Source organism: Sporisorium graminicola, chromosome SGRAM_8 (genome assembly GCF_005498985.1).
Source record: "Sporisorium graminicola strain CBS 10092 chromosome SGRAM_8, whole genome shotgun sequence".
NCBI lineage: Eukaryota > Fungi > Basidiomycota > Ustilaginomycetes > Ustilaginales > Ustilaginaceae > Sporisorium > Sporisorium graminicola.
In genome coordinates, this window is record NC_043738.1 from 1,271,140 (window position 1) to 1,295,281 (window position 24,142).

Sequence of the window (24,142 nt, forward strand, 5' to 3'; positions counted from 1 at the left end):
CAAAAAAAAACAGGCTAATGTTAGCCCGGAAAACGAAACAAGATTAGGGCAATGTTCAAATTCAAGTATAAGTGCTACAACTCGAACAATCAATGTTTTTTTTGCAGCCTCGGCGGCTGTGCATGAAGCCTCGGAAGCCAGAGTGGCAGGCTCGGCGAGCTGTTCTATCAAAGGTTCACGCTCCCTCTCGCCTCAGGCAAAATGCGCTCGCCCACACCTCCTCCAACCAACAGTGTCCCGCCGCCCTCGCAAGCTTGTCCTCTCCGTACACCGAACGTCTTACAGAGCATCTCCGTAACGTCACTGGCTAACACCTGTCGCAGCGTCTCAACGTAAAGACAAAAGAGGAAAAACTCGTGGCCAGCGACCTCCCCGTTTCCTACATCTCTTCCAACTCCGCACCACAAGTTTTACAGTCAGCTGCAGTAGCTATCGCCTCGTGGCAACACTTGTTCCAGCCTGCCTGCACCTCGACGAGCTGGTCTCTTGTCCGCATTCTGTCGCGCGTCTCTGTGTCGATCTCGGTGCATGGCTAGAAAGTTTCTTGTCGATCTCCTGCACCCTTTGTGTTCTTCTTGTCCCGCAAAGGTACCGACTACTGTTTCTCTTCCCACCACCATCTTGATTCATCGACCAGGCGTCGTATCAAGCTTCGTGGCCAACCCCTTCGCTCTTCGACATCATGTCTTCGGGCAGCAGGTCCTTCTTTGCTCCCTCAGAGACCCGCGTTGAGCTTCCGCACGGCGCCAACCAGCAGACGCCTGACATCACACGCCCCACAAGTCCTTCCGAAAATGACCGCGCTCCCTTCCTCAACGGCGCTGCCAATGACACGCGCGAGGACGTACGCATGGGCGCCAAAGCGCTGCGCGGCGACTCTGAAAAACCTGCTGTCGGCATCCTGGCCTTGGCGCCCATCCTGAGCTACTGTGCCGCCAGTATCACCATGACCGTTGTCAACAAGTTTACCGTATCGGGTGCCGGCTTCAACATGAACCTCCTCGTCCTCCTCATCCAGTCCACCGTCGGTGTCACCTGTGTCGTCATCGCCGAGCGTGTTGGTCTCATTCAGCTCCGCGGCCTGAACGCTCGCGATGCCTGGAATTGGATGCCGCTCAGCACCATGCTGGTCTTTGTCATCTGGACCGGCAGCAAGGCGCTTCAGTACCTCAACATCTCGGTCTACACCATCTTCAAGAACCTCACCATCATCCTCATCGCCTACGGTGAAGTCATGTGGTTCGGCGGTCGTGTTACTCGCATCGTCCTCTCCAGTTTCCTCCTGATGGTGCTGTCGTCTATCATCGCTGCGTCGTCCGACATCTCCAACCTCTTCACCATCGCCAATCTCTCGATGCCCCATACTCCGGACTCGATCGCCGGCGGCATGTCTGAAGACCCCTCCACCGGCGCGCTCGTGCCCGTACTTGACCCGCTCCAGGCCGAGAAGGACAGCATCAACGCCCAGGCCCAGAGCTTCTCGGGCAACGACATCCTCGAGGGCTTCCAGGGCTATGGCCTCCTCTCGAGCGGCTACCTCTGGATGGCGCTCAACTGCATTTGCAGTGCCTCCTACGTCTTGCTCATGCGAAAGCGCATCAAGGTGACCGGCTTCAAAGATTGGGATACCATGTTCTACAACAACTTCCTCAGCATCCCGGTCTTGCTTATCATGTCGTTCCTCGTCGAGGACTGGTCGGCCGCCAACTTGCACAAGAACTTCCCGGACGACAAGCAGACCAAGCTCATCGTCGCCATCATCTTCTCCGGAACCTGTGCCATCCTTATCAGCTACACCACGGCTTGGTGCATCCGCGCCACCTCGAGTACCACCTACAGCATGGTCGGTGCGCTCAACAAGGCCCCTTTGTCGCTCAGCGGAATGGTCTTCTTCCACGACCCGCCTGTCAACTTCCCCAACGTCAGCGCCATCTTTCTCAGCTTCGTTGCCGGTCTCGTTTATGCATTTGGCAAGAACAAGCAGGCCGAGGCGGACAAGCTCGCCAAGAGCACAACCGGCGGCTCGTCTTCCAACGGCTCCTCTTTGCCGATGCACAACCTGAACGACAGAAAGCATTGAACCACTCCGGTAGATATTTCTTGCGCCTGTAGACTCGCTTGCTTGTAAATAGATACAAGAGCGTTCGACCCAGTCTCTGCCTGTGTGTTGTGAGCGGTCGTCAACAAGGTTTACACAGTCAGCCTCGTGCGGGAACGTGGAATCAGATTGATCGATCAAGCTACGAAACAGATCGTGCATGTCTTTTGTCTGCACTACAACAATCAACTAACAACGAACAAGGTTCTAGGACACGGGACAAGAAACGACATCAAGCGTAGAGGTCATCGTCGCCCGCGTCGTCGTTGCCGAAAGCGGCACCGCCGCTGCCACCAGCACCACCAGCACCGCCCGTCTGCGCTGGGTTTTGTCCCTCGGGGAAGCGGAACGAGGTACCAAACGAGCGTGCCGATTGCAGGTTCTGTGCAAAGAGCTCGTAGCGACGAATGTCGCCATCCGACACCGACCTGCGTGCGAAGCGCATCGCCTCTTCGAAGTGCGCACGTGTGATCTCGGGCACTGGATCCTCAAAGTCCTCCTCCTCAGCAGCGGCGCCGGCAGCCGCGTCCTCTTCCATCTTGACTTCACCTTCCGCGTTGGCCTCCTTGTTGGCCACACGCTCGCGCTCGCGCTTGATATCCGCCTCGATCGACTCGCGAATGGCAAGCTTGGCGGCACGCTGGCAGATCTCGGCAAGATCAGCACCAGAGAAGCCATGCGTATGCTTGGCGAGGAAGGTAAGGTCGACGTCCTCGGCAATGGGCGACTTCTTCAGCGTTGCCTTGAGAATCGAAAGACGCGAAGGCTCGTCAGGTAGGGGAATGTAGATGAGCTGGTCGAGACGACCGGGACGCAGAATGGCGGGGTCGATCTGGTCGGGTCGGTTGGTAGCGCCAATGATGAAGACGTTCTTGCGCGAGCTAACACCGTCCATCTCGGTCAGAATCTGGTTGATGACACGGTCGCCTGCTCCTCCACCGTCGCCAGACGAAGAGCCTCGCGACTTTGCGATGGCGTCCAATTCGTCGAAGAACATGACACAGGGGGCCGCAGCACGCGCCTTGTCGAAAACATCTCGCACGTTGGCTTCGGACTCACCGAACCACATAGTGAGCAGCTCGGGACCCTTGATCGAGATGAAGTTGGCCTGGCACTCGTTGGCGATGGCCTTGGCAAGCAGTGTCTTACCGGTACCCGGGGGTCCGTAGAAGAGAACACCCTTGGAAGGAGCCATGCCGTACTTGAGGAACTTTTCGGGGTGCTCAACGGGGTACGAGACGGTCTCCTGCAGCTCCTGCTTGACCTTGTCGAGACCACCGATGTCCTTCCAGGTGGTGGTGGGCACTTCGACGACGGTCTCGCGCAGAGCCGAAGGGTTGGAGACGCCAAGAGCGAAGCGGAAGTTCTCCATGGTGACACCGAGCGAGTCAAGCACCTCGGCGTCGATGGTGTCCTCGTCGAGGTCGATGAGGTCCATCTTCTCACGGATCTGCTGCATGGCGGCCTCGGAGCAGAGTGCAGCCATGTCAGAACCGACGTAACCGTGCGTCTCGGCAGCGATCTGCTCCAGGTCGACGTCGTCGGCGAGCTTCATGTTCTTGGTGTGGATGCGCAGGATCTCGAGTCGGCCGGTGGGGTCGGGGATGCCAATGTCGACTTCACGGTCGAATCGGCCGAATCGACGAAGGGCAGGGTCGATCGAATTGGGGCGGTTGGTGGCGGCCATGACAACGATGTTGGAGCGCGCCTTGAGACCGTCCATGAGCGTGAGCAGCTGAGACACGACACGTCGCTCGACCTCGCCGTTGGTCTTCTCACGCTTGGGAGCAATACTGTCGATCTCGTCGATGAAGATGATGGCAGGGCTGTTCTTCTCTGCCTCCTCGAAGGCCTTGCGCAGGTTCGACTCGGATTCTCCGGCCATCTTGGACATGATTTCGGGTCCGTTGATGAGGAAGAAGAAGGCGCCGGTTTCGTTAGCTACGGCACGCGCCATGAGCGTCTTACCGGTACCGGGAGGACCGTACATGAGCACACCGCGGGGCGGCTTGATACCGATCGACTTGAAGAGCTGCGGGTGGCGCAGGGGCAGCTCGACCATCTCGCGGATCTGCGCCATCTGCTTGCGGCAACCACCAATGTCGTCATAACCAACGTCGGCAAGGTTGGATTCCTCGTCCTCGCGCTTGACGGGCTCGCCCTCAGTGTGAATGACCGTGTCCTGGGCCACGATACAGTATTCGGCAGGGTCGGTCTCGACGACCTTGAACTCGACGGCACGCATACCACCGCGCACAACAAAGGTGTCGCCCTTGCGCACAGGTCGGTACGCCTCGAGGAAGTACGGCTTGAGGTAAACGTCAAACAGGTTGCCGGTGAGACCCTCGACACTGTCGTCAAAGGGCAGAACGTGGATACGCTTGCCATATTTAATGTCGTGTAAGGCGTGGATGGACACCATATCGCCCAACTTGACGCGCAGGTTGTTACGCGCCACCTTGTTCAGGCGGACTTTCCCATCCTCCACGGTCTCATCAGAGAGGACGATTGCCACCGAGTCTCGGCGTTTCTTGCCGCGGATCAACACAGAGTCTCCGCGATACAAGGCAAGCTCCTCCATCTTAGCCGGGCTGAGGCACATTACACTGTTATCGTCGCTCGTGGCCTCCTCCACGAAGAGCTTGTTGGGGCTGCGCTTCTGTCGGAGGATGGCGGTGGCGACCTCATCCTTGTCGTCGGCGGGAGGCGCCTTGGGGGCGTTGGAAGGTGCAGGGTCGGACATGATTCAACGATGGAAGATGTTGAAACAAGTGGATGGTTGCTGATGGGTAGGTGCGAAAGCAATGCGCAGTAGGTAACTGCGTGGCGAGATGCGGTTGTGCGCAGTCGAAATTGCGCGGCATCGATCACCGCGCGGCCTTCCAGCGCAGCTCTCGTGGGCCTGAGCGCAGCCTGCGCAGGATGTGTCTTTTTAGAATGTGGAGGTTTACGCATGACGATCTAACACTAGACAAGTTTATACGCGCGACCCTCAGCCAACACGCGATGCGGGTTGAGCGGTCCAAGGGAGAAGACGTCGAGCATCCCTTTTCACAGCACAGAGACGGCGCGACAAACGGTATACTCAATTAGGCCGTCGACAAGGCTCGTGGATCGTCTGATGAGGTGATGCAGTTTACACTACAACAAAGGTTACACCAACTCGAAGCGCGCACACGTAACACAAGGCAAGACTGCTTGCATAAATCGATCACTAGAAATACAAAGCCCGACAAGCGACTCACACCGACTCGTTCAACGCAGCAGCCTCGCCAGCAGGGACAGCGATGTATCCTGGCAACGGTGCTGGTGGCAAACATTCGACCGAGACGCTCGCAATGCCCCATGCTCCCGACCCGAGCTTGTCGCCTCCCAAGATGGGCCTTCGGTCTCCTCTTGCTTGCGACTGATCGTCGATGTACGCGGGTCGTTGTGCGAGCTTGACAAACGACGCCTGAGTGGGTTGTGTCAATACACTGAAATGCGGGAGATGCGTGTTGGGTTCGTAGACGCCAATGGGTGGGCCCGAACGACGCTGCGTGTCGAGTTTGTCCTGCAACAACGCTTGACGCTTCTTGCTTCCTTCTTCAAGCTCTTCCGCTTTTGGGACGGGTAGCTTCTCGCGCTCCCAAGGAGGAAGGTCGTTGAGCGCCTCGGGATCATCCTCTGGCTCGGCTTCGCCGTCGGCCACTTCGTCCTTGCTTTCGTCCGCGGTGACAACGTCGGCAATGTCGAGGTAACGATTGAAGCGCGGGAACGCAGAGAAACGATCTTTGCGCGTGTCGTTGAGTTCGGTATTCATCCCACGCACGCTTCGAGCCATCTCCAACATCCAGTTCTCCTCGGTAATGTCCATACGCTGCAACGCTGCTTTACGCGACTGCCAGTTGCCCGCTCGCACCCATGGCGCTTGACCTGCGTCTCCAAACTGCGTTACTACAGGATCGCCCTGCGGGTCAATGGTGGTGTAGCTAAATGTGTCGGCCTTCTTCTTGGGACGTTCGCGCTCACGCTCGGCTTCTCGACGCTTCTCCTGCTCCTCGGTCGACATGCCTCCGACAGTTTTGCCTTCCTTGACACCGGAAGCACGCGCTTCAGCCTCGTAGTAGTCATCGATGATGGCCTTGCCGCCGCTGAGGAAGCGGGCGCCGTGCAGTTTGTACACGTTTCGAGCTGGGACCATGGTGACATTTCGCGTCTTGAGCTGTCCACTCAGACGTCCATCGTCGATGAGCTTTTCCTTTTCGGCCTGGAAGAGCTCGATCTTGAAGATCTGGGGATTGCGTCGGAAAAAGTAGAGCGAGTCTCGATAGCCTGCTGACCTGGCAGCGTCGATGGCGAGCATGTAGACCTTTTCTGGATCAGAGCGGTGCTCCGAGGTGAAGTTGTATGCCTTGTACTGTCGGCCGCCTTGCAATCGACCCTTTTCGTCGACCTTTTTGTCGCCGTCGGGGTCCGAGGGGAGGATGACCTCTTCTTCGTCGGCTTCGAGACGGTACTTTGTGCCCTTGATAGTGATGGTTTTGTGGCCCTCTTCATCCACACCTGCCTCGTCATCGTTGTCGCCGTCACCGTCAGCATCCGCGTCGGCATCATCTTCGTCGGCGTCGTCTTCCCCCTCCCCTTCATCTACTTCTGCATCGTCTCCGGCAACGGCATCCTCCGCTTCGCCGTCTTCTTCCTTATCTGCCTCGCCGACAGGCTGCTCTGACGCATCCAAATCGTCGTCGTCTGCTGGCGTTCCTGTCGCGCGACCTGCGCCTCTTCGGCCCGCCACGGAAGTCCTAGCTGCTTTCCTCGGGCTCCGTTTAGATCGTGACGCGGCGGATGGAGTCTGAGGTACGGGTGTAGCTGAGGACTTGACGCGAGTGCGCGCAGAACGGCTGCGTGGTGTCGAAGACGCGTTATAAGCAGCTTCTGCATCGTCTGCCTCTGGATCATCCTCTCCCTGTGCATCTCCTGACGGCTGTGACGAGCCCATGTCAATGTCTTCCTGCTGCTCCTGCTTGGTTGGTTGACGACGCGAGCGGCGTGCTGGAGTGGCTCGAGCGGAGGAAGATGCGGCTCCAAAGGCCTCTTCGTGTGAGCGGGCCCTCGAGAGTCTCGAGCTTCTGGATCGAGACAGTGCAGCATTAGCGGGTGTCAGCTCTTCGTCTTCTAGCTGTGTTTCTGGTTGGTCGGGCTCGCCAGTGGAAGATGGGACTGGTGCTGCCGTGGTGTCGGCAGTGGCCGTGTCTGTGGCTGCATCTTCAGTCGCTTTGCGGACCCTCAAGGTGATCCCTTTTGTCCTGGCCATGTCGTTGAGCCTCGGTCGAGAGTGGATGATTGGATGGTCGAGTGGAAGGAGGAATGAGGTGCTCGTCATTCTCTAAAGCGAGCGCGAAGCTTCGAGGCACTCAACGCGTCTGATTTTGTCCTGCTAGTGGTTTTGTTAAGTCATACTCTCACTAGATCCGAACTCAGGGTCTCGGCACGATGCGAATCCGCTGAGACTTCTGAATCTCCAACCTCACAACTGAGCGGCCGCTCGTGGAATTCAGTCTGCGGTGGTGCTTGAGCCTGCACCGCAGTTGGCAATGTAGACACGCTGACAGCTTTGCCGGCCTTGTCTCGCTGAAGTTCGGACCTGTTCATCGGAAGATTCCGAAATGCAGCCATCAGCTGACCCCGCCTTCGGAGGAAGAAAAAGAAAAAAGTTGAGCCGAAGCAACACACTGAAGCAACACTTGTTCGGTCATTTCCTCGGAGTCACTTTTTGATGCAGAGTTCTCTTCCAGCGACTCCTGCGTTCACAGCTCTCTCACTGCTTCGTTCCCTACGTATATCCATCGGGCTCGATCTGAACCACCACTATCCAGTCTTACAAGATAGCATACGAAACTGCCGAAAAAGAGCAGTCATGTCGAGCTCAGGCGAAGCGCTCGTTCTTTGCCTGTACGCCGGAGGCACCATCGGCATGGTGCGCAAAGACGCCTCTTCCGGATTCGCGCCATACCCGTCTTTCCTCACCGAGACATTCCGTAGTCAGTCGCGCTTCCACGACCCACACGGCGATTCGATATTTTCATGGTCCGACTCAGTCGACCGATACAAGGCGTGGAGCGAGATTTTCACTCGGCCTGGTTCGGGCGCTTCAACGCCGGCAAAAGGTGCTAACTCGCTGCCGACCGAGCACGACCTTGCGAGTGCAGTAGCAGAGAAGACGGTCAAGCTTGATGTCAATGGCTCCTCGCTGCCCAACAAGAAGCGCAAGAGTGAGCACGATTCGATCAACACCCCGCTGACGCCATCTACTCAGACGCATGTGGATCATCTCTACCCCGACACGACTTCACGCTCTCCCTCAGGTGCTACGCCAGCAGGCGCACCACCCTTCGGCCATCCGGTGCTGGTTCGCTCTTCAGCGCCCAAGGGGACCTCGACGCATCACGCACACTCGTCCACTTTCTCAGCTGACGGCAAGCACCTCGAGCTGCAGCTTCCTACCCTCATCACACCCCGCGGCGGCGCCAACGGTAAAAGAGTTCGCTATGCCGTGCTCGAGTATGACCCGCTGCTCGACTCGTCTGAAATGGACATTCCCGACTGGATCCGTCTCGCTACCGACATCTCGCTCAACTATCAAAACTTTGACGCCTTCATCGTCCTCCATGGCACAGACACCATGGCCTACACCGCTTCGGCGTTGAGCATGCTCCTCGAGAACCTGGGCAAGTCGGTCATCGTCACCGGTGCGCAGGTGCCTCTGTCCGAACTGCGGAATGATGCGATCGAAAACGTACTCGGCGCGCTCATGTTGGCAGGGTCGTACATCATCCCTGAGGTCGGGCTGTACTTTGCCTCGACGCTGTACAGGGGCAACCGCACGAGCAAGGTATCGAACAACGCCCTAGCGGCGTTCGACTCGCCCAACATGGCTCCCCTTGCGCGCGTGGGGATCAACATCGAGGTCGCGTGGAACCTCGTCGAGCGCTCGAGATCCGTCCAGAGCTTCCGTGCGCACAACCGTATGTCGCCCAACGTCGCTCTCTTGCGTCTGTTCCCCGGCCTGCCGACGAGCACGGTCAAGAACTTCCTATCACCCCCACTCCAGGGGGTGGTGCTCGAGTCGTACGGTGCAGGCAATGCCCCGTCGCGCCAAGATCTGCTCGATGTGTTCAAAGAGGCATCTGACCGCGGATGCGTCATCGTCAACATCACGCAGTGCATACAGGGCGAAGTATCGGCGATCTATGCCGTCGGTAAGAAACTGGAAGCCGTCGGCGTCGTGGCTGGAGGAGACATGACGCCCGAATGTGCGCTCGCCAAGCTATCATATCTGCTGGCGAAAGAATTGGAGCCTGCCGAGATTCGAGAGCTCATGGGCCGGCCTTTGCGCGGTGAGCTGACGAGCACCCGCGGCGGGTCCGCGACAGTGCCGCAAGAGCGCACACCTGCAGGTGCGGGCCCCATCAAGGCTGACGTCAAGACGCTGCTCGCGCACATCCTGCAGAACCCGCACAAGGTGCAGACGTCCACCTTGGCGTCTCCCGGCAAGAAACAGCGCACTGGCGGCACACAAGCCGACGTAGACTGGAGCAGCACGCACGGCTTGTCCTCCGCCGCCGGCTGGGACAGCTCCTCGCACGAGGTTTCGGCCGCCTCGCTCGCCGTCCTCCCCTACCTCATATACGAAGCCGCTTCGAAAAACGAACTCGCTTTACTCCAATGGCACCTCTACGCGCTCAACCAACTCGAAACCGTGCCCACCATCTCGATCGATGAAGAGCACTTCCACCCATCGACGCTCAATCCTTCCGCGTCGAGCAACGCTACGGGCGATTCGGCGTCGACGTCACACATGGTCGGCAGTGAGAACATCGCAGAGCCGGACTCGACAACGCCTCTCGAGAAGCTGCAGCCGCTGCACGTGGCCAGTGCCAAAGGGTTCACGGGAGTGGTCGAGCAGCTGCTGCAGGCCGGGTGCAGCGTGCACGCGCGACACGTGGCCAGCGGCCATTCGCCCTTGTTCCTGGCCTGCAAGAACGGCAAGCTCAACACAGCAAAGTTGCTGCGCGATGCTGGGGCGCATTTGAAGGAGGACGAAGTGGCGCTGGCCAGATTCTTGGTGAGCAAAGAAGAGGAAAGAGGCGAGCAGGCGTCCGAGACGAACGAGTACCGGACGATCTGGGAGGTGGCGGGCGTTACGTTTGCATAGAGGCCACACGCATAGAACGCTTTTGCATCATCGTCGTACAACATCAATTGCATTGCAAGTTTCATATCCACAACAGGTATCATCTCGAATCTTCACAGCGCTACGCCTAAGATTACTCTTTGGCGAGCTTCAAAACAGCCGGGTTGCTTACAACCACCACGCCATCGCTTGACCTCCCTTCTTCCAACTTGAATGTCTTAGCCGGCGATTCACCCAAGTGCTGACTCTTGAGCGCCTGCGGCCCCAATTGCGCAGCTCTGAGCATCGCCTTGGCAACGTCGGTAACAGGAGCTTCAATGCTGTCCGACACCTTACCAAGGAGGCCCATGATGGGTTCAAAGAGCCGTTCCATAATCCTGCTTTCGGGGCGTTGTGCGTCCTTGAGAAAGCCGGGGCGCATGAGGATGGTGTTCGGATAGATGTTTGCCAGACCCTCCTCGGTAAGGCCCTTGCTCTTGAGGTAGGGGAAGAGCGAAGAGCTCGAGGAGCTGCCGCTGGAGCAGTAGACGAGCGTGGCTGGCGAGGTGGCATGGAACAGCGCGCGTGCCGACGAGAGGACGTAGCCGCGATCGATTTTTTCAAAGGCTGCCATCGACCCGGCTGCAGCGCGTGTAGTGCCCATCGTAATGTAGACTGCGGAGGCAGGCGGAATCGAGGACAGCTTGGCGGTTTCGGTGGCATCGCCGTTGTGGATCTTTTCAAAGTCGACAATGATCTCTTTGAACTCGACGTTTGGCGAGGCGGCGGGAGGCGAAGGATGAGGTCGCCTAGCGAACGAGTAGACAGTCGAGTAGGGCGAGGAGTCCGAGACGAGCAGCGACAGTAAAGGCTTGCCTACCGCTCCGGATGCTCCCAGGCTGAACAATGAATCGTCGCGAGGAAAAAATGTCAGCTCTTCCCCCTTCTCACCTCGACCTAAGGTAACCGTTTGGTACAGAAGCCTAAACTTACATCACGGCAGTACCCTTACCACCAGCTTTGGCTGCAAGGTTCGATGTCATGGTGTCACTGTGGATATGGCGAAAACGGATGCTGGTAGAGGTCAGGGTGAAGCTCTGTACCTCAAGGTGACGGTTGAGAAGCAAAGCAAGCGGGAGGGAAGGGTGTGGAGGTTGTTTGCGCGGCCTCACCTAGTGTTTTTTTTAATGCGCGGCACAGTCTGGACCCTGTGCGAAAGCGCTGCCGCCGCCGTTGATCCGTGTGAACCGCAGCCATCTTGTAACTGCCATCCTAAACCATCACGACCACACACGCACACGACTTTGCGGCAAAAGAGGATTGACTGTTTTGATATTGCGCCCTCGATACCGCCTCAACGGCCCACGAAGCTCGACTGACTAGCCTTTTCAACCGAGCAAAGCACCTCGAAACCGCATACCCGAAAGCGAGCCACAACGCCTAGACAAAAGCAAAGGACCGGAAAAGAAACAAAAAAGTGTACACTGGAGACAAACACGGAGAAAGAAAAGACCCATGGAAAACCGGACTGCTGCTGCTGCTATTGTCCACCCTACTTCTTGAGAGTGCCCATGACACGAGCCGGGGTGGCCATCTCAATGTGGAAGTCGTCGGCAGGGTGACGGTAGAGACCTGCCTTGAGACGCTTCTGGTCAATGTGGTGACCAATGAAACCGATCGATCGGCCGAGCGTGAAGATACCGTTGAGGAAACCGTAGCTGAGGTAGTCGCGAGCCTCGTCGATGGTGAAAGCACCCGAGTCACGCAGCAAGTCGACGAAGCAGACGGCAAGGCATCCGTCGACATTGAGGATAAGAGTGTCCTTCTTGGCGGTCGTCACCTTCTCGACGGCGAGCGCGTAGTCGAGCATCTTGTGCGAAGGGAAGTTCTTCTGGATGAACTCCTTGACCACCTGCACACGGTAGTCCGGGTTCGAGACCGACTTGATCTTGTGTCCGATACCGGGGATCAGCTTGTTGCCCTTGCGCATGCTGTCGACAAACTCTCGGGCGGTCATGCCGCGGTCGTAAGCAGCCGAGAACTCGGTAGCAGCGTCGTCGAGAGCACCACCGAAGCGGTCACCGATGGTGAGCAGACCCGAGACAAGCGACGAGATGAGGTCCTTGCCGGCACGCGAGGTGATGATGGTGTTCATGGCACCGGACACGGCGGGACCGTGGTCGGCGGTGAGCATGAGCGCCATCTCAATGAACTTGGTGCAGTAGTCGGGGAGGCGGCGCTTGAACCACAGCAGCGAAATGACCCCACCGATGCCCATGCCAGACTCGAAGACTTCCGAGATCTTGACACCCGAGTACATGAGCTCCGAACCACGCTCGTCCGAGATGGTCGAGATGAAGGCGGCGGGCTTACGCACCATGCCGAGCTCCTGGGCCCACTTGTAGTCGACGGGGATGGCGGGAGCGGGGCGCTCGGGCTTGGGCAGGATGGTGCCCGAAGCGACGAGCTTGTTGTACACCTCGCGGATGACGGCAGGCAGGTCCTCGAAGGTGTCGGGGACGATGATGCCAGCGGCCTTCATGGCGGCGTTCTTGGCCGAAGCGGTCTCCATGTCGCTGTTGGCCATGGAACCGGCGTGGCCGAACTGGACCTCGGTGGTGAACATCTTGGCGCAGGTACCGATGGCCCAGGCAATGATGGGCTTCTTGATGATCCCCTTCTTAACAGCGTCAATGACACGGTACTCCTCGATACCACCAACCTCACCGAGGAGGACGAGCATCTTGCACTCGGGGTCCTGCTCGTAGCGGAGGAGGTGGTCGATGAACGTGGTACCGGGGTAGCGGTCACCGCCGATGGCGATACCCTCGTAGGTACCGTTGGTGGTGATGGCGAGGATGTTGTTGAGCTCGTTCGACATACCACCGGACTTGGAAACGTAACCGACCGAGCCGGGACGGTAGAGCTTGGATGAGAGGATGTTGTCCATCATACCGCCCGAGTTACCGATACGGAAGCAGCCGGGCTTGATACCACCGACGGTGGCAGGGCCGATGATCAGCACACCAGCCTTCTCGGCGCGGTGGAGGATCTCACGGGCGTGGCGCTCGGGGACACCTTCGGCGATGAGCGCGAGGGCGCGGATCTGGGGGCAATCGAGAACCTCGAGGGTCGACGAGTAGACGGATCGGCTCGAGGCAAAGTTGACGACGACGTCGGCGTCGGGGTGCTTGGCGACGGCCTCCTTGATGCTGGTGTAGACGGGGAGTAGGGTCTCCTTGGTACCCCAGTAGAACTTCTGGATGTGGTGGCCACCGAAGGGGTAGATCATGGCAGCGACAGAGGGAGTCTTGCGGCCACACGAAAAGTCAAAGTCGAGCATGCCCTGGATGGCACGGGGCTGCAGACCAAAGACGAGCGAACGCGTGTTGGCGTCGAAGGGGCGGTAAGCAGGGCGCGCGCCCGTGGTCGAGCCAGCACCAAAGTGGACGATCTGGTCCTGAGGCTGGACACGTTCGCCCGTGGCGTGGTCGACGGTGCCGATCGCCTTGTCCTCCGCAGCCTTGGAGCCGTTGGCGGCAGCAGGGTTGGGGGTGGCAGCACCCGAGGGCACCGTGTTCTGCTGCTGCGAGGCGAGGGTGACCTCCTCGAAGGTCTTGACGCCAAGTGCCAGAGGCACAATGTCGGTGATGTGCGTCTCGGGGCCGAAGACCTGGATCTCGACGCCAAGGTCCTCACCGAGGAGGCGCATGGCCTTGAGACCCTCCTGGTAGTTGGGGCCACCGCGGCGGACAAAGATGCGAACGCCGTGCTTGGCGAGCGACAGCTTGTACTCCTTGAGGGCACGGATGATGCCCTTGAAGGTGGAAGCAACGTTGGTAAAGTTGGCGATACCACCGCCAATGATGAGCAGCTTGCCCTGAGGGTTGACCTCGCCGCGGGTCATGAGGTCGAGCAGCGTCTTGGCGTACTCGAAGGTCTGGCCCTCGGAGGGAGCACCCGAGTACTCACCGTAGTTGGCGAGCTCGTGGGCGTAGCCGTGAGCGGCAATGGCGTCCGAGTAGACGACGGAGGCACCACCACCGGCGACCATGGTCCAGATGCGTCCTGTGGGGTTGAGCACGGTGAGCTTGAGCGAGGCACCGGTACCGGCGTCGAGCTTGGCGATGTAGGCTTCTTCCTTGGTCAAGTCACGACCGAAGGGGGCGGGCCAGTACATGGGCGGGCCGCGGTCCTCGCCCTTGCTACTCGAGACGCCAGCGGCAGCACCGAGGTAGATGCTAGGGTCACGGGCGATGGCCCACTTGGGGCCGCAGATGAAGTCGGCGGTCTGGTCGAGCTTGGCAGCCATGTCGAGGTAGGCGATCTGGCCGTCGTCGGTGGCGACGAGAGGGTTGATCTCGAGGTAGGCAAAGTGGAGGTCGACGTAGACCGAGTAGAGGCGGATCAAAAAGTCGGTGAGCACCTCGCGCTTAGCGGCGGCGACACCTCCGAGGAGGGTGCTGGTCCACTGCTCGCGCTTGGGGAAGGGAGCGGACGGGTCGGCCGGAATCAGCAGCTTGAGAGCCTTGGCGTCGACATCGCCGACGTCGACACCACCCTCGTGGGTGAAGAGGATCCAATCACCCTCTCGCGCCGAGTTGATGCAGACGTAGAACTCGGTGTCGGCGGGGTGAGGGCAAAAGGGCTCGACGATGAAGTTGTTGAGGGTACCGGTAACAGTCTCGACCTTCTGTGCCTTGCCGGCGCGCTCCTGGATCCAGGTCTTAGCATCGGCCCAGTCGCAGTTGAGCTTGAGCAGGCCGGCCTTTCCACGGCGCTTGATGAGCTGGTCTGGCTTGGCGACGAGCTTGGACGACTGGACCCACGCTGGGAGTTGCGAAACGTCTGTGATGGTGTTGGTGGCAGGGTCCCAGGCGATCTGGGCGACCTTGGGAGCAGGGGCGACAAAGTCGGCGTTGACCTTGAGGTCGGCGTGGGCCAGAGGCGATCGGGGTAGCCAGTAATTGACCAGGAGCTTGGCGTCAAACTCGCGAATGGCTGCGAAGGTGCAAAAGAGACCAAAAAGAATCGAAAAGGTCAGTGAAATCGACTCCAGGCTCGTAGCAAGCTTGTTGCTCGCAAGCTTCTCGGGGTTCGCAAAGTCTCAAACCTGGGCCATCACAGCCCGCATCTTGCAAGCTTCGAGTCGAGCTACAAGAGGCCGATTCATTTTCACCCCTTTCGTGCAACAGGGCGCAAAATGCGACCCAAATCTTTATCCAGAAACGTACCTTTGGAAGACATGCTAGGCGAAAGTGTTCAGAGGTATATACGGGGAGCGAAGAAGGTTGATTGGTAGCTTTGCAACGACGTGAGAGAGCTCGTTTGGTGCAAAGAGGTAGAAAGAGGCGATGTACGGCGACGACGATGAGCAAAGGCTAGATACTCAAGGGCGACGGTGTGTCTCGCGAAACGGGATTGACTGGCAATCGGATGTAGGTTTGGTAGAAGGAGAGAAGGAGCCCGTGAATAGCGACCGATGCGAGGGAAGGATGGATGGTGGTGGTGATGGGGGAGGGAAACGGGTCAAGAAGAGTGTATACTTCGAGCCCAAGCTGGAGGACGGGGATTGCGCACAGGCACCCGTGCACTCGCGTAGAGTCAAGCTGAGGGCGAGACGCTGGCCGCCTTGACCATAAGGAACACATCAGGCGAACGAGTCAAACTGACTCGCTCCAGCCGTCAGCCCAACAAGAATGACATGCAACTCAAGAAACTCGAACGCGGTGTATTGCGTGTTTTTCGAGAAAAAAAAAAGGGAACGGGCCACAGCAGAGCTGTGCTTTCTTCCTAGTCGTGGCAGGCTGTCAAAAAAAGCGAAGACCAACACATTTTTTTTTTCCGTTTTCCGGTTACGGCGCAACTCAGTTCTTGCGCTCTGTCCATTACAGGTCCAACAATGGTCCGACCCACAGCCCCAAGTAAGGTATGCGCATGCAGCGTTCAGCACGCCTATTTTCAGAAGAAATTATAGATTGAATATTTTGAATTCTATGCGTCCGAAGCCAGCTCGTCCTGAGGGAAGTCTTGCGAAGCATTGCCATTTCGGATAGGCTCGCGTGGAAGGGTGCTGCTCACCTTCATTAGATTCTCCAACAGCCTGGCATAGTGCTCTTTTGATCATGTGGTTTTTGTCGGCTGCGAGATCGATTATTTTCCGGGCTCTCGGAGCATCCCCAATCTAGTGGGTCTTTTTATTTCTGCTTCGATTCTCGCTGCAGAACATCGTAGCCACTCCATTAGCTTGCCGTCTGTCTTTTTGCTTGAGAGTATGATGGTATGGCCTCGATGGCATGCGGCCGTGTCTGACACTAGCAAGGTTGTCGCCGTATTGAGAGAAATGGGTACGAGAGGTCTTGCTTGGATGTGTCCAGACGATTTCGCGCAGGAAGATCAGCCCATCTTCTCGTCATGCAGTCCCACGCAGGTCCTCCCCCAACGAATAAGAAGCACCCGATCGACCCTCTCACCTATTCGGCCTTGGAGTTGCACCAGGACAAGCTTTCCGTTTGCAACCGTCTGTACCAGCAGCACCAGTCTTGACGGTGTGCCCTCTACTGCAGCTGTGGATAACGACCAATTCTCGTCGGTTGATTAACGGAAGAATGTCGGTCCGTCATGAATCTGCCGAGCTCCGGAAGTGATCGTCTCGTCGTCGTCGTCGCCGTCGCTGCTGCCTCTGCCGTTGCTGCCACCGCTGCTTTCGCCCCATGCAGGGCTTGCATGGTCTTCTTACGATTCGTTCAAGAAGCTTAGACCTGTCAAACAGAGATAGCAAAGCCACACTTCACACGATCAGCGCTTGTTCGCACTTTGCAGTGCCACGGCATTTTTCCGAGACCTTCTGAAACCGAGCTGTATTCCCAAGTCTTCTTTGCTATCAGGCAGCTGCTCTCATTCCCTTCTCCGTCTCCAGCATTTGACTGTTCGTATTGGCTAATTGGCAAATGTCCCTGCTCTTCGTTTCACAAGGCAACGCTTCCGAACAAGCCGACAAAGACTTCCGGAAAGGCAGCTTGCCCGACGCGACCAGACCAAAAGTTCCTTTTTTCTTTTAAAATCAAAAATTGAAATCAAAAAGGGAGGATCTCCTTCGCAGATTGGATTTTGGGGCGGTATACTGTATTTTTGGGTCGTCTGACTCCTGCTTGCCTGGTTAATGAGAAGCATGTTTAAATTGATTTATTTCTTTGGGTAACGCGGTGTCGAGGAGATGGCCGCGTTACGCACCGCTTTGGGCCCGTGTCGTTAAGAAATCGATGAAAAGCTCACGCTCTGTTGATCGATACACAGCTCAGCGTGGGCGGCCATTTCGCGCTGTGTTAAGCCTTTTATTTTTCTCGGAAGTCGGCAACGCAGATCGAGGGCGCGTCGTCAGAAGAATACACAGAAAGACCAACACTCTCTCCACTCGGAAAGATTGCGCCGCCTGCATCTTGCTGTCCATCTTCGGCGGCACCTCACACAGCCTTGCAGTCGTGTACAATGATGAGCACCCCTCAGCCTCCCGCAACAGGGCTCTCGGCAATCAAGATCGAAGTCACACCTGTCCCGGCCTCCTCATCACCCGTACTGCCCACCAAAACCAGCACCGAAACCATCAACGGTTGTCCCACCACCGTCATCACGCAGAGCTTTGCCGATCGGATCTTTATCACCGTCACACAGCTCAACAAGTTCGGATGTTTCTACCAGGCTGTCACCTCCACAAATCCTGCTGCTTACGATAGCGAGGACGCCGCCCATGACGGTGGGTCAAGCAGCAATCTGCCTCCGCCGCTGCCATCGACCTCGGTGAGCAAGCTCGTAGGCACCGAGCCGAGTCCTGCGTACACAGCGCTGTACCAGCTCTATGTGGCGCAAATCGCGAGTATTGTGAAGCGCGATGCAGGTGGCGATATGAGACCGCTCATCGTCTCGCTTGCCCTCAAGCCAAGTGCGAACAAAGGGACGACGAGGGACGAAGGGTATGAGGATTCGGATGATGAGGCGGATTCATTGCTGTTGACCAGCGGGGACGAGCAGAAGCGCTTCGTTGCTGTCATGGAGACTGTTCAGAAATGCAGAGTCTGGTAATGAAGGAATCTTTCATTGAAATGTCGGGGTGACGTCCAAAGCATTGAGGCACAAGCGTCGCGGTATCAAAGTAAGGATCTGCGAGCTCGAGCCTTACTCGATGCAGGCGGATCGCGCCTTCTCCTCGTCGACGTACACCGCCCAAACCCAGCAAAGTTGCCGTCATCATCGTCGTCAGTGCCCTCCCCACTATCCTCATTGTCGTCGCTGTCGATGAGCATGTTCGACCCACGTGCTGGGGCGCGCTTCTTCCGACTCGCAGCAACAGATGCGCTCGAAGGCGACATCGTCTCGTCATCGCTATCCTGTACCAATGCTGCGGGTCTTTTCCGTCCACGAGCAGTCGATGCTGTCGCTGTAGTCGATCCCTTCTTACCTTCAGACCGCTGCGAGCGCGAATCATGCTGTTGTTTCAACATCGTCGTCAGGTCACCTTCGTCTTCAGACTCCATCGAATCGAGTCCATCCTTTCCCAGGTCGACGGGTGCGTCCTTGGCTCGCGGCTTTTGGATCGACTCGCTCTCGTCATCCGACCCAATTCGCTGCCTGCCCGCAGCCCTCGACGATCTTCCGCCTCGCGAATTGGACAGCGTCCCTGCTGCTGGAGCAGAGGCGCCTTCTTGGTCCTCCCAGTATGACTGGCCCAGGCCGTAGTCGTTGCTCTCTGGCAGAGTCAATGCGATCTGGAGCCTCGCCGCAGTTGGCCTTGCGCCAGCTCTGCTCGAAGACCCCGCAGTGCTTTTCGGACGGAACTTTTTAAAGTTAGGCACGTCCGCACCTGAAGCTGGCGTAACCTGCGGTTCTTCGTCAACCGCTTTCTTCTGTCGCACCAAAGGCACAAAGTCGACTTGTACAAAGTTGCCTCTGACGTGGATACGAAGCTCCTCCTCCGCCATCTGCTTGAACGCCTCATAGTCTTCGTCAACGTAACCGGTGTCGAAACCCTGCGTCTGTCTCTCCTGCTGTGCACCTTTACCAGGTCGAGGGCCATTGAATTGGTCGCGTGAGCCGGAAACAGTCTGTGAGCCTGGTCTGGCAATTTGAAGCCGGTTGAACTCAACGTCGAAATCGTCCATCTTTTTGCCCTTGGCACGCTGGGTGTTGAGCGCTTGCAAGAATTGGGGCTCCGAGTCGGGTGCGGCGCCGTTGGTCAGTCCGGCCAGTCCGTTGGTGACATCGGCGCGAACGATACGTGCGGGGTCCATGGGGTGCGCATGATTTGGGCCAGGCTCGCCGATCTCCTCGGGGACCGGACCATCTGTGCGCACTCTTTTGGAGGCACGACTTCGGATTGCAGCGTCGTCGTCCTGGATCTGGTCAGCATCGGAAGCCTGTCGCTGCGGTGCTGACTTCCTCTTGTTGCCTTTGCTCTGACTCGCTTCCAGCCCTTGCGATTGCACGATCGACTCGCTCTGAGCGCGGTCTTCTTCGTCTAGATCCATTCTGTACCGTCTGCTTCTCGGCATTGCCCTGCCGATTGCTGCCTCACTACCGTTGAGAGTGTCGTCAGCGAGGGAGTTAGACCCGCCGCCCTCCTCAGCTGCAGCCTTACCTCCGGGCTGAAGGATGGCATCAAAGATATCGGACCGCCTCGCATTGCCACGACTGGCGCCCGTACGTCTTGTCAATCCACTGCGCTCGACCCGGGTGAGCTGTGAAGATGATGTCTCAGCGGCGTAACGAACGCCAGCCTGTGTGTGAGTGTTGCCTTCCCGCAGCTGCCTTTCCCTTTGTTCCATCTCTTCCTCAATGCCAGCAATCACCTGTCCAGCATCCTGGGCAGGCTTGCGTGTTCGGCGAGTGAGTCGCCTTCTTGACGCTTCACCGGAGGAGCCCGACGGCTCTGCTATCGCAGTCGGTCGCTGCTCTGCTGTATGTGCAGCTGGACTTACCCTTCTTGTCTGGTCTGGAACAGAAGTAGCCGGCGGCGGAGAGATCTGGTCCGCAACACGCTCAATCGCGGTCACTTCCGCCTCGGCAGCCTGTTCCGTACTGGCCTGAGCAGCACCATCGGTAGCTGGCTCGGCAGCAGGACCTACCTCCACCTGCCCATCCGACATGTTCGGAATGGAATTGAGATGCGCTCTCACATCAGCAGCAAAGACGGCATTGGTGATAGCGTGGAAGCCTGCGGGCATGGCGATGCGAAGATTCGTACATGCAATGGTGCAAGCATCCTTCCAGGGTGTATGATCGTGCATAGCACCAACGAGCACCACAAGGCCTTCATCCGGTGCCTCGCTGCGCGCTTTGCTTCCACTGTTGCGCCAGTACGAGAGGGCACTGTTCTTGTACGGCATGAGCAGCTGCGCAAAGTCGGCTTTCGTCTTCAAGTTCTCAGCTTGAGGATTGTGTGTAAAGACATGAGCACCACCAACGGAGAGGATGCTCTTGTAGATGGAGAGTTCCGACTCTTCGTTGGGCAGAGCAAATACGACGCAGGTTGTGCCTTTGAGCATGTAAGTGCGGCGTTCTTGTGGAAGCAGCTTCTGCTGCATGTCTGGAAGGTCGCTGAGTTCTTGCTGGTCGAATCCGGGCTGGTAGACGGCAAAATCGAGCTCCTCGAAGGAAGTCTCGAGCGAAGCCGGATCATGACGAGGCAGCTCTGCCCGGCGAAAGAGCTCGTTGAAATAGTCGATGGTAACAATCGGGCGTGCTTGCAGAAGGGCACACAGCACCGATTCGGTGGGCTTGATCTGAGCTAGACAGAGATGGGTGTATCCATCGCGCCAGCGTGACTTGGCGGGCGAGAGATGAATGCCGAGCTGGAGTGCAGGTTTGCGCAAGGGCGAGATGGCGACCTCTTTGATCTTGGCGGCGAAGCAGACCGCAATGGGTTTCCAGACCAGACGCAAGGAGATGGTGGTGGTGAGCGCAAACGAGTCGCCATCGGAGAGCGGATGGTCTTGATCGGCAGGCACCTGCACTTCTGTCAGTTCCGAGGTAGGAGCTCTGCGAGACGAGTCTGGTTGCTGCAATACGCCAAAGGTCTTTCTGCTCTTGTTGGCTTCGAAACGGATAGTGACTCGAGGCCGTAGAGCGACATTGCTGTGGAAAGCTGAGGGATCGGAGACGGTGGCCACCTGGCTTGCGATAGTGTCCTCGGAAGCGACGGCGATGTGGCAGGAGGTGCGCGATACGAACTTGCTATCAACAACAATGTCGGCTGGGATCTTGCGACCGAGGGTGTAAGTTTGGCCACACTTGAGCACCTTGCTCAGTTCCTGCCGGCTGTCTTCGGCGAATCGACCTTGCAGCAGCCACATGAGCTCGGCTTTCGTGTGTGGTCCATGTGGGGAGGGGTATGTGGGGAGGGGTATGTGATCGAGGTGGCAAGGGCGCGGACAGCAGATGTGGATCAGAGCGTGGGCTTGACGTTCTGAGGCTGTAAAACTAGTGTTCGGTCTGCGTAGCGATCTGCTCTCGGACAAGCCGTAAGAACAAGGCGGGGACAGTCGGACACTCTCCGAATGAAGTTTGGACAAAGTGCAAGACTGTCTTGGACCCTTTTCTTCTCGTCCAACTCAGCCTCGAGCGTGTGTGTTACTTTTTTCTCCTGTACGGCGCGGTGAAAGCTTCTGATGTGGAGAAATGGTCCCGATTTCTAAGAGTATCTCTTGCCGATGTGATGGGACCAGGTTCAACGCCGCTCGAGCCAAGTGAGTCGAGTGATTTAGTGTTAGACACTGACTGCACTGCTAATGGGAACACTTTGACGCAACGAAATCCTGAATTTATGCGGTGCGGTGTGTGTTTCTGTGCCCAGCAAACTGACACGCAAGCCAAGCGCACCAACAGTCGGGCTGCTGACCCCGAGCGACGCAACGCAACATTCTAGATCCCGCGTGTTTGCATGCGATCCTTCCATCGAAACCACTTACGTCCACCCTAGATCAACAACCCATCCGGCTTTGCTGGAGACTTTGCTTCTTCAGCGCTGACATTCAGCACAGCACTGGCGCAGGACATTGCGATCAACAATTAGCAAGGCCAAGAACGACAACATGTACAATCATCACTCTCAGGGCCGATATGGGTCTGGTTCGAGATCGTCCGCGTCCCCCTCGGACTCGATAGCACCGCAAGGCGCTCTTGGGGCGCTCGCAGATTGGGCAGCACGCAACCTGGATCCCGAAATGCAGACCTCGCCTGTTTCTGTCTACGTCGAACGATGCTGTCATCCGGCACTCAGCCAGCCCAACTTGGCGCTCAACCTCGAGCTCGCCGACTACGTCAACCAGAAGAAGGCCAACACCCCTCGTGAAGCTGCGTTCGAGACGGTGCGCAAGGTCAATTCGCGTAACCCGCACGTCGGCATGCTCGGGTTGGCGCTGCTGGACATCCTCGTCAAAAACTGCGGTTATCCTTTGCACTTGCAGATTGCAACCAAGGAGTTTCTCAACGAGATGGTGAAGCGCTTTCCTGAGCGTCCGCCCATGTTTCCGTCGCCGGTGCAGAGCAAGATTCTGGAGCTGATCCACGAATGGAAGCTCACACTGTGCGTCACGAGCAAGCACCGTGAAGATCTGGTGCACGTTCGCGATATGCACCGCCTGCTCACCTACAAAGGCTACCGCTTCCCCAACGTCGACTCACGCGCTGCTAGCGTCATGAACTCGGACAACAACCTGAAATCGCCCGAGGAGCTCGAAGAGGAAGATCGCGCCGCTCAAGGGGCCAAGCTGCAAGAACTCATCCGACGCGGCACACCCAAAGACCTCGCACAGGCCCAGGAGTTGATGAAGATCATGTCTGGTGCAGAACCAGAGAACAAGCCCGACTACACCAAGCAGACGCGCAGAGAGCTCGACAAAGTGCAGTCGCGCGCTATCTTGCTCAATGACATGCTTAATAACGCGAAGGAAGGGGAGAAGTTTGTGCAGGGCGATGCGTACGATCAGATCGCGGGTCATCTGCGCAGCGTCCAGCCAAGGATTCAGAAGTGGATCGGAGATGTCGAGGAGAGCAGCAGCGGTGATGCAGCCGCGGGCACGGCAGACAACATGGACAGACTGCTGCTGGTCAATGATCTCATCAATCAGGTGGTAGAGCGGTACAAGCAGTTTACGAAGGGCAACTACTCGGCGCAGGCGCATATTGACCCAAGCATTGATCCGAGCAAAGGTGGTGCAGATGCGGTGCCAACAGCCAAGATCACGGACTTGATCAGCTTTGACGACGACTCGCAGTCGCAGGCTTCATCGCAGAAGCAGGCCGGGGAAAGCTCTAGCAACATCATGGACGACTTTGCATCGCTTACATTTGACGATGCGCCCAAGGCTGCGCCTGCACCAGCACCTGCAGCGGCAACAGGGCTTGGCGGTCTACCGGCGGATCTCTTCTCCAATGATAGCGGCTCGTCGACGCCTCGTTCTTCCGGCACAACTGGTACGCCGTCCAACCCGGGTTCGGGGCTGGGCAACTGGGGAGCGCTGCAGCTACCCACCACAGCTACGTCGACATCGACCTCTCCACGCATCCCGCAGACTCAGGCCGAGCCTGCGCAGGCGGCTGCGACGACAAGTCCGAGCTTGTTCGATATGCCGGCGCTCAAGCCCTCTTCCAACGCTGCTGGCTCGACGTCAAATGGTAAACAGCCGCAACAGCAGCAGCAGAAGCCAAAGTCGAACGATCCGTTTGCAGACCTTGATGCCATGTTCAAGTAGATCACTCGTCGCACATTCCTGACTTGTCTTTTCATTCATATTCGCCTTCGCATCGAGCGCGTTCAAGAGACGTGTCTTTTCTCTTTGTGCTGATCTGTGGCATTGAGTCGCCTTTCTGAGTGCGTGTAGAGTACAAAGGGTGCT

General features: G+C 57.6%; 9 protein-coding genes across 9 annotated transcripts; 4 read left to right on the forward strand and 5 right to left on the reverse strand.

Annotated features, from left to right (window-relative positions):
* Positions 1–682: 682 nt before the first annotated feature.
* Positions 683–2,080, forward strand: EX895_006190 (uncharacterized protein; the record flags this gene model as incomplete). Its single annotated transcript, XM_029886782.1, has 1 exon — positions 683–2,080. The coding sequence occupies one exon, from the start codon at positions 683–685 to the stop codon at positions 2,078–2,080; it is 1,398 nt and encodes a 465-aa protein (XP_029737095.1).
* Positions 2,081–2,330: 250 nt separating this feature from the next.
* EX895_006191 (uncharacterized protein) lies at positions 2,331–4,841 on the reverse strand (the record flags this gene model as incomplete). Its single annotated transcript, XM_029886783.1, has 1 exon — positions 2,331–4,841. The coding sequence occupies one exon, from the start codon at positions 4,839–4,841 to the stop codon at positions 2,331–2,333; it is 2,511 nt and encodes an 836-aa protein (XP_029737096.1).
* A 498-nt stretch (positions 4,842–5,339) lies between these two features.
* EX895_006192 (uncharacterized protein) lies at positions 5,340–7,394 on the reverse strand (the record flags this gene model as incomplete). The annotated part of the gene is made up of 1 exon (XM_029886784.1): positions 5,340–7,394. The coding sequence occupies one exon, from the start codon at positions 7,392–7,394 to the stop codon at positions 5,340–5,342; it is 2,055 nt and encodes a 684-aa protein (XP_029737097.1).
* A 603-nt stretch (positions 7,395–7,997) lies between these two features.
* Positions 7,998–10,295, forward strand: EX895_006193 (uncharacterized protein; the record flags this gene model as incomplete). Its single annotated transcript, XM_029886785.1, has 1 exon — positions 7,998–10,295. One exon carries the CDS (start codon positions 7,998–8,000, stop codon positions 10,293–10,295), a length of 2,298 nt encoding a protein of 765 aa, XP_029737098.1.
* Positions 10,296–10,407: 112 nt separating this feature from the next.
* EX895_006194 (uncharacterized protein) lies at positions 10,408–11,296 on the reverse strand (the record flags this gene model as incomplete). The annotated part of the gene is made up of 2 exons (XM_029886786.1): positions 10,408–11,152; positions 11,247–11,296. The coding sequence occupies 2 exons, from the start codon at positions 11,294–11,296 to the stop codon at positions 10,408–10,410; spliced, it is 795 nt and encodes a 264-aa protein (XP_029737099.1).
* Positions 11,297–11,805: 509 nt separating this feature from the next.
* EX895_006195 (uncharacterized protein) lies at positions 11,806–15,500 on the reverse strand (the record flags this gene model as incomplete). The annotated part of the gene is made up of 2 exons (XM_029886787.1): positions 11,806–15,254; positions 15,488–15,500. The coding sequence occupies 2 exons, from the start codon at positions 15,498–15,500 to the stop codon at positions 11,806–11,808; spliced, it is 3,462 nt and encodes a 1,153-aa protein (XP_029737100.1).
* A 2,244-nt stretch (positions 15,501–17,744) lies between these two features.
* On the forward strand, positions 17,745–18,332 carry EX895_006196 (uncharacterized protein; the record flags this gene model as incomplete). The annotated part of the gene is made up of 1 exon (XM_029886788.1): positions 17,745–18,332. One exon carries the CDS (start codon positions 17,745–17,747, stop codon positions 18,330–18,332), a length of 588 nt encoding a protein of 195 aa, XP_029737101.1.
* Positions 18,333–18,397: 65 nt separating this feature from the next.
* Positions 18,398–21,598, reverse strand: EX895_006197 (uncharacterized protein; the record flags this gene model as incomplete). The annotated part of the gene is made up of 1 exon (XM_029886789.1): positions 18,398–21,598. One exon carries the CDS (start codon positions 21,596–21,598, stop codon positions 18,398–18,400), a length of 3,201 nt encoding a protein of 1,066 aa, XP_029737102.1.
* A 738-nt stretch (positions 21,599–22,336) lies between these two features.
* EX895_006198 (uncharacterized protein) lies at positions 22,337–23,998 on the forward strand (the record flags this gene model as incomplete). Its single annotated transcript, XM_029886790.1, has 1 exon — positions 22,337–23,998. The coding sequence occupies one exon, from the start codon at positions 22,337–22,339 to the stop codon at positions 23,996–23,998; it is 1,662 nt and encodes a 553-aa protein (XP_029737103.1).
* Positions 23,999–24,142: the final 144 nt, after the last annotated feature.